This window comes from Papilio polytes, unplaced genomic scaffold (assembly GCF_000836215.1).
Source record: "Papilio polytes unplaced genomic scaffold, Ppol_1.0 DF822067.1, whole genome shotgun sequence".
Taxonomy (NCBI): domain Eukaryota; kingdom Metazoa; phylum Arthropoda; class Insecta; order Lepidoptera; family Papilionidae; genus Papilio; species Papilio polytes.
This window is the reverse complement of record NW_013527137.1, coordinates 792,530-802,014: the sequence shown is the minus strand read 5'-3', so window position 1 is coordinate 802,014 and position 9,485 is coordinate 792,530. Positions and strand designations below refer to the sequence as shown.

The window sequence follows — 9,485 nt, the reverse complement described above, 5'->3', positions numbered from 1 at the left end:
GCAGCGTAAACGCGGTGCGTGCGCAGGATTTTGTACAACATGATTCTTGTTAGCGCCACTCTGACAAGCCGTACCATTTACCAACCGGAAGTATAGATGTTACATGTGGTTTATGACATAAAATATACTGAATGAGTTAAGAACTGAGCTTGTAAACTTGTTCGATCCCGGCTCTGTCAACCAGGGTGAAAACTGCGAAATTTCAAAATGTGTGTGTAAATGCATACATGGATAAATAAGACATAATTAAGGGTAAGCTAGGGTCCTTCTTTATAGACAAATACAAGAAAGACGACAAGCTTGCGATCATTATTTTTTTCCAAGACTCATACTAATGTTATAAATGCGAAAGTTTAGATGGATGGGTGGATGGATGTTTATTAAAGTTTTAAGCCTAAACGGCTGAATGGATTTCGATAACATTTGGTGTATATGTAGAGGATAGCCTAATGTACGCCTAGGCTACTTACGTTTTGTTTTTTTAATCCCACGCGGACGGAGTCGCGAGCGAAAGTAAGTTTTAAGTGTAAATATTCCAAGTCAAAAAAAAATACATTATTCGATTTATAAATTATAACACTTGTAATACAAGAATGTTTAATATTTCATTCCTAATATGGAATATCGTTTCCACGCGACATAAATATTCGGTTAAGAGCCAAAACTAATCCCGTACAAAAAATGGTTCCGCCTCACATTTATCGCAGGCGTTTAACGTCCCTGACATTACCTAATTCTCATAGTCATCACGTATCTTTTTAATATCTTTTTGGCGAAATGAAATCATACCAAAGGCATAATTCAAAGACGTAATAAAAAAGACAAACCTCTTAATAATCTCTCTTAATAAGAAGATCTGTATTTATTGTAAAAAGTCAAAAACTACAGGGCCTTGCCTTACCTTAATTAATTGAGAAAACTCAAATCGGCTATCCCTTCCCATCCTTTCCTTATAAGAAAAGAATAGAAAGGAAAAGAGACCTAAATCAGGCCTTCGGCACATACTCATCAGACGAAGCGCTGAATTATTTCCACTTCACACCTGTCTTCTGTGTGGTCGTATTACACCGGGCGAGCCCTACAGTACGAAGATGTTAAAGCGGGCTCTACCACTGTTACACGCAATGTTGGTAACGCTTTGTACTAAAATAAAGTGAATTTTATTTTACTACATACAGACTTTACATTTTTGTTAACTGTATAGATAATATAATATTTTGGTAACGTGACTTTGCAGTTCTTGTTGCCTTATCACGCTCAGTCAACGTAGCGAAAAGATAACGAGCCCGATTCAAAAACACTTTTTTATATTTGTAATTTAGTTGAAATCGTTTGGTAGTAAGCATGTCGTGGTTCGCGGGTAAAAAGTACAGACGAGTGAGATGTGAAAATATACTTGAGTTAATAAAATCACCAAGTGAGTTATTCGCCTTTTGTGTTTAAACGTATGGTTAGCAAAGTTTCGTGCAAAATGTATTTGTAAACAGTGAATTTAGTGCGCACAAATAGTGTTAATGTTTTAAAATCATCCATTTGTTATTAAAGTTTGTTTATAGTGATATTTTAACCTATAAATTGCATTTGTTTTAATGGGTTAGGCCACAGACTGTGATAAGGAACTGAGAACTGAAAAGGAACAGGAGAAACTTGTGAAGGACAAATGTCATCCGTTTCGACATTTATTGTTCGTAAAAACTGGTCGATGCCAGCCGATGATAAAGGCTATGTCTGGATGTAGCCTACCATTATTATGGCCGGAGGCCCAATTTTAGTCCCTTTCCTGTCCCACCTTGTTCTTATAAGAGAAGGATGGGAAAGTGAATTTGACGGTGGAGGAGACGCATAGGAAGGGGAAATATTCTCTTTACGTGCGTCTCTTCCTCCGTTAATTTAGGGTAGGCAACGCATCTGCAATTGCGGATGTCTATGGGCAGCGGTCGCTTCGCCATTTCGGCGGATTTATGTGGCCGCTTGCTCGTTTGCCACCTTTTTGTATAAAAAAAAAATTGGCCTTATTTGGATTGATTTTTATGTGTATAATTTTTTTGATTCTCTATGGGGAAGCTCGACCTTTGCCCTCCCCTGGTTAGAACCTGGTTAAGACCATACGCGCTTTACATTACATTATGTGTGTATGGGTATATAATATACAGCCATACACAGTTGTTTGTCGTTTAGTTAAAAAATAGGTAAACGCACCTATTACCGCCAGTTTAAGCGTTGCTCATATTGATGTCCAAAAAATAAGCATGATGTTTGATTGATATCCAATGAAAATAGTTTTTGAAGTAGCAATTTTATTTCTTACTGCTAATCCCGGAAATAGTTCCCGTGGAATACATTAAATCTGCTTTTTAATGTTTTCTCGATTGAAATTTGGCATAGAAATAAAAAGTAATAAAACAAAATTTGGCTAACTCGTAAAAGTCTAGAGTAATACTTGGGGTATCCCAAAGGGATAAACCGTATGGTTCATCCCTGAAAAATATCAGGTTTTCGAGGGATACACAGTTTTTGTCTTTTTAATACTAATACGAGGGTGAACTCTCGGGGTAATAGCTAGTTTACTGTAAAGGGATCTCAAATAGTCATTAAAATTACCATCTTACTTAAATATTACTATAAATATTTGTTATGTGTTAGTAAATGATCAAGCTCATGATATTTATTTGTATGGTTATTATGGAATTAACAAATATATATCAAATAAAAAAAAAAGATAGTATAGGAGTTGGTTGTAAATGTATAAGTGAATCGGTAACAGGTATTAATAAAGGAAATCGTATAACCTATTACCGACCCGATGGAATTTGTATGAATTAAGAAAATACACTCTTGCCACTATCCAACAGCAAGTTTTGGATATCTGATGAGGAAAAACCTGTCGCCTAATTGCGAGATATGCAGAAAGCCAGAAGATATCCAACACTTGTTGGAATGTGAGAGAAACAGACGGGAGCGCGAGCTACTTTTCCGGGAGTTAAAGCTCAACCCGTCCGAGGTATGTCAATATTGGCGGAGCCAGCATCTGAAGCGGCTGTACGATTATGTCAGCTCGTTTCTTACATTCTAAGAGGAGCACTACGGGATTGACATGTCTTTCCCAAGACAAAAATCCCCCCTTTACCTAACAAAGATAAAAAAAAGAAGAAAAGACTCGTAGTTTTTCGTTTATATGTATGATTTTAAATGATGTGGTTGCTATAAATGTTTAGTAATAACGATATTTCAAATATAAAATAACGATATCTAAAAAAATCTCCTTTATTCATTACTATACGTACTTAAAAGAAAGTTTCAGTGGTAGTGCCCGCTTTAACATCTTAGCACTGCAGGGCCGGCACGCCCGGTGTAATACCACGACCACACAGAAGACAGGCGTGAAATGGAAGCAATTCCGTGTTTCGTCTGATGAGTGTGGTGCCGGGGGCCTAATTTAAGTCCCTTTCCGTTTACCACCCTTTTCTTATAAGGAGAGGATGGGAACGGGAAGTGGATTTGACGGTAGAGGAGATGAATAGGAAGGGGAAATATCCTCTTTATGTGCATCTCCTCCTCCGTCTGATAAGTGTAGGTAACGCATCTGCAATTGCGGATGTCTATAGGCAGCGGTCGCTTCGCCATTTTGGCAGATTCAGGTGGCCGCTTGCTCGTTTGCCACCTTATGTTATAAAAAAAAAAAGTTATTTTTACGGCAACTGTTCTTAAATATATGTCGATAATAGCTCAAATACAAATTACCATATTAAGGAACTGGATTAGCATAGCCTCATCCTATGAATTGCCTATTAATTGATGGATTTTAAAAAAATCATAGCCCACAAAAGATACGAAATATACTTATCAAGGATATGGGTCGGTAATAGGAATATAATTGTGATATTTGTTCCTATTGCCGCCTATTTTTAATATCGAGATTTAAAAAAAAAGCAGTATCTCAAGCAAATAAATTATTGTGTTCCTAAAAGTATTAATAATGAAAAGAAATAGAAATTACATTAAAATTTTGGACAATATAATATTCTGTTAACAAAGAAACGAGAGTACTTACTTGAAAAACTCCACAGTATGGTAAATGTATTTTTGCCGAGATCCACGGACGAATTGAGTTATTATTCTTGAAATCGATGAGTTACACGCACACAAGAGATGCACATTTGCAGTACAAATGCATCTACATTTTCTCTCTTGTGTAACTTTGACACAGTGCAAGAAAATTATAGTTTTCTAAATATGACGGTAATAGGTGCGGAGTTTGAGGGGTCGTTATTAGGTGCGTTTACTAATTTTCTAATCACTAAAACGTTTGTGCAAATCATCGTGACTTTTCCTTGTTAAAATATTAACGCGTTCTCTTCCTTTATATTTCCTTTATAACTCCAATGTTATTTAAAATGATACAATATTGTGTTAATTTAATATGAATCATTTATTGTTTCCAATTTTCCTTAACAAATGAAATCAATTGCAGATGCAAATGAACAGATTATTCGATTACTAACAGACAGTCCGCCAGTTGTTGCATTTAACAGGACAAGTGAAACGAATTTGACTCTAACAATACTGGCAGATGATAAAAATTTTCATTTTAATTTTCATATTGGACAAGAACAAGAAATGGAAAAGAGAGATGGAAGTAAGGTATTGTATTTCAAATGTTTACGATCTATATTTATTTTATTTCCATTCTTAAACGAATAAAAACAGGACTTCCTAGGATGCCTAGCTAGATATCTTATGAGAAAAAACTGAATTAAACCGGTTAGGTTATGCTCAAAGATAAGTGTATACGTAAACTAACACGTGGTTTTTATTTACACAAAATTAAGTGCTCCGTACACTACAGACTTTATCGGCTGATAGTTTTGTCGGGCGGATATTTGAGGGAAATTCGCGATGGGCTAAAATCAAGTCAAGATCATGTTAAACCAAATCAGTAAAGTGTACACACCTTTATACATGCTCATACTTATCTAGCGCTCGCCTATCAGCCGATTTGAAGTCCGTAGTTTTCGCGGGCATTATGTACACAGGTACAACAATATAACATACTATTACAGTTATAGTGCGACGAGCTTATTTGACCCGGTGGACAAGAGTCAAACTGAATTACAATTCCAAAAAATTTTCACATCTTTGTCGTACTGTCATATTTTCTGTCATATAGTTATCTATGCCTATTAATATTTAAAATACTTTATTATAGAAACCGTGATCTTCTAGCAATATAGTTAAATAAAACAATGTTATCATCATACTAATATTATAAAAATGCGAAAGTTTAGATGGATGGATGTATAAATGTAGAGGATAGTCTGGAAAAACACGTAGACTACACACTTTTTTTTAATTTCACGTGGACGGAGTCGCGGGCGGAAGCTAGTAATTCATATTTTTGACATTACGGACAGTTTAAGGTTATTAATTTTTCTTATTGGTGTATTTAAAATTTATCAATCAAAATTTATTATTATTAAATTATAGGAGCATTTTGTACTTATAACAAAAACCCATGTTTATGTACATGTCATATCTAGAGCTGCGATCGCAGACCAATATTTTCATACGTCGCAATCTTTATGATAATATAATCTTTTACGATTGTGTAAGCAATGAATTATTTTACGCGAGGCCAGATACAATACACGAGTATCTTGAAGGGCAGTGTATTCCTTACTCCTGTATTACTGTTTTACACTATTTGTTAGTCAATCGATAAGGGTCACTTCATTTTTAGCGATTAGCAGCTTCGATTGCCGAATGCCGTAATAAACAAATGTATTAAAAATAATTAATTACTTATTGCTTCAGCTATTACATTTGAATTTAGATCGTCATTTCATTATAATTTTCCTATTGATTTTTTATTGCTTTTTTTCAAATTAATGTTTAATTATATAAAAAATTTGGTGGATTATTTTTTTACCTTGTTAAACTATAGAATAATTTTACAGGGCTGTAGTTTCTCTTCGTTACTTTGCGTGTGAAAAAAATGTACTTTTTATACTAAGGACAGCTGTCGAAAATCTTAAACTTGTTATATTTATTATTTTAGTGTTTATCGTAATAATGTTTAAATCGGGTAAGGTGAACTCGTTCGTTAAGTTATTGATGTAAAAAGTCCGCTTCTAAAACCTTGATTTTTCTTCTTACGAAAGAACTTCCCTGGGTGTTGTGAAACATTTTCATGTTCCTACAGAGTCTTTTTGTTTTTTGTCCATATTTAAATTGCAGTGACGTTTAATAAAAAGAAAATACAAAAAAAATCCTGTTTAATACTTAAAAATATGGCTTATAACCTCAAAATGAATGATCCCTTTAGATCTAGAGGTTGTAAGAATCATAGAATTTTTTTACCTTTCAGTGTTGTCAACCGGTGAGCCCAAATCCCATATTAAAAAGTTTTTTTCTGTTTATAAATAATATGTTGCTTTTTCAGATTAAATTATTATACGAAATAACAAGCGATAACATTTTAAAACAAACAATAAGAATGCCAGACGGAAAGACTGCTTACTTTACTAGAGAATTCACAGAGACTGATTCGAAAATGGTACGTAATATTCAATGTTTTGTTTTTATTAAATTTTGTTAACTATGGTAAAAGAAGTGATGGAGTGTGTTCAAAAAGGGAGTGATGACTGAGATGAGGTATGATAGAGTTACGTGGAGGACAAAAACCTGTTGTGCCGACCCTAAGGGAGTAGGATAAGGGGGATGATGATGATGGTATAAGGTTAGAAATAAGTATCGATGATTTATATCTTTATCATAGAAACAAGAAAGAAATAATTTATTGAAAACAAAAGAGTTACATAATTATAATTACAGTTATACCAAATTAAAGCTATATCATATCATAAAATAAGTGAAATTCAAAATAGTGTTTGTTGCAAAAGCTAACAAAGAAAATTTTAGTTTCACGCATTTCAAATTCATTTGTCCCAAATTTTCCACACATTAAGACCAAAGTCCAATGCTTAATCAAACATTCATTTACAAACGGCTGTCCAAAGAGCATTCGAGATAATTACAAAATTTTATTATACTTAGCTGAAGGTAAAAGAACTATATCATTGTGATGCGGCACGAAAATTTTAGTTTCGCGAAATATGCAATTTAAACAAAGTTAAACTTAATAAAATTTTCTATTAATAGTTTTACACAATAATATAATTGGTAACAACGTTTAATACTCCTACTATAGATTCCCGCCAGAATGGCGCGCTTACCCTTCAATCTTCTAAATGACATTGACAGATGTCATAGGGATGTGACGTATATGCCAATAATCTAGTGTTGCACCGCTACTCTAGCGCGGTACCGATTTCTTAACACAAGCTGTCAAGAGCGACTCCCACCGCACGAAATAAGATAAAAGTTAATTCTTAGCCAAATAATGCCAAATTTCGGCAAAACTCGTTGAGCCGTTATGGGGATATGTAGTAACAAATATCCATCCATCCTTTCGATTTTTTACCATTAATAAGATTATGTCTTTGTGAAATGCGATCTTGACAAAAATCATTATTACTTATACCGATAGCAGTGTGATATATTTATGGTAAAACATATAACCACGTTGTCATCCATAATGTCAAGAGTATCTTGCTATGTTTTTTGGGATAATATCCTAATTTACTAACATCAAATGATAGAGCATTCAATGAAGCATATTCCGTGGAACACGAGAACGACAAGATCTCTTTAGATGTGGTACTGGCTGGTCTGTATATTGGGATAATGCACACTTGCTTTTTTTTTTCAGATAATTGAATTCGAAGGTTCGGAGACAACGGCTACAATATACTACGAAGTGGTAGACTGACAGCCGCAAAATGTGATCATCTAATCAGTATTCATACACGAAAATGGCTTTAGGTTAAAAATTAAATTAATTTATTTTATAAATTTAATTATAAGGAAATAGGGTTTTTTATAAACTAAAATTTTAATAGAAATATAAGAATAAGAAGAAGAATGTTTTATTTTATTACAAAACTCAATAAAACTATGGCAACTTTAGAAGAATCGAGAATTTTAAAAATCCCGGCTAGAGAAGTTACCATCGCCTTATTTACATCGCTTTCTAATATGCGTAAGGTAAATAGTTTTAAATTTTCCTCATCAGAAACTAAACTATAGAAGTTTTGTTAGTGCAGGCACACACCTTTGACTAAACAATCGCTCAACAGTTGTGCGATTGTCGATTGTTTTGCGGCCAATTCAACTGTTTAGTTGCACAACTAAAAATCGAGTAGTATGCGCACCTCCATATAAGCTTATAGGAATTAAAGCGGGACTAAACAGTTGTGCGATAGTTTAGTTTAAGGTGTACGTATGCTCTTAAACTAAGTTCTGCAGAACGTAGCATTTATAACCGATGTTGCAACAATCGCTTCTTTCGTCTATCTTTAAATCAACACTGCCAAAAAAACTGGTTTCATGTAGTATTGATAACGAAAGATATAAATAGATAAGAAAATTTATTTTGTAGATAAAAAGATAAATCGCACGGTGCAATATTCTTTAATCATGCTACGTATTCACAATTTGCTAAGAAACAGGCATAATGTAATTAGTTTCCTTTTTTTAAAATTTAAATATAGAATAACAAACTTAATAAACGTTCGGAAATTAAAAAATAAAAGAAACTAATCAAGAAAACATCACACTTAACACAATTTAAATAATTATTAAGACGTTAAAACATTTAATATGAATATTTGAATGTCGATTAGCATATCGAATACAAATTACTTATAACGAACGTCCCGCCCTCTATTGTCTATGGCCGTTTATTATCTACGACCATATCTAAATGTCTAAAACTCTAAAACTGTGACAAGAAGGTCGTAAAGGCGGTTATATTGCATTTAGTCCTACACGCATTACACGCATTATGCGTTAGAACAAAATGTTATAGTCCGTTAAAATTGTCTGACCCGGTGCGTATATGTGAAATTAAATATGTAAAGATCAAGAGGGCGCTGTGAAAAAATGCCACAAGATATTTGACGTCTTGTAGCCGTCTTGCCTTCTTATTCTTTTATATATTATGCTTAGGCATAGAAAAAGAATATCTACTTAGGTACATATACATTTTCTGACAAAACTGCGTTACTAAAGTTTCTTACCGGGTCGGATAACTTTATCCGATTATAGATCATGATATTATACTCTATATTGTCTTATAGCACAGATTAACAACATATTTGTCAACGTCAATAATTTTTGACGTTTGATTTATATTGCCAGTTAGAAATTTTGAAATAGAATTACAGGTGATTAAATATTATTGTCCGTGTGTCATAAATAACATGTTTATCGCTGTTTGTATAGTTTTTAGTTTGTAATTTTTAACCTATAAAAATCATAGTGACAAGACCTTACAGTTCGTAATTTTCGATAGACTTTTATAGGTTAAAGTAGAAAACCCTGAAACTTTAACCAAAATCTATATAAATCACTTGAATTTGTCGAAA

The 9,485-nt window shown here is 33.5% G+C and overlaps 1 protein-coding gene across 1 annotated transcript; it reads left to right on the top strand.

Annotated features, from left to right (window-relative positions):
- The first annotated feature begins 1,308 nt into the window (after positions 1-1,308).
- Positions 1,309-7,952, top strand: LOC106107058. Its single transcript, XM_013287747.1, has 4 exons — positions 1,309-1,417; positions 4,472-4,641; positions 6,440-6,553; positions 7,769-7,952. Exons 1-4 carry the CDS (start codon positions 1,345-1,347, stop codon positions 7,826-7,828), a joined length of 417 nt encoding a protein of 138 aa, XP_013143201.1. The 5' UTR covers positions 1,309-1,344; the 3' UTR covers positions 7,829-7,952.
- Positions 7,953-9,485: the final 1,533 nt, after the last annotated feature.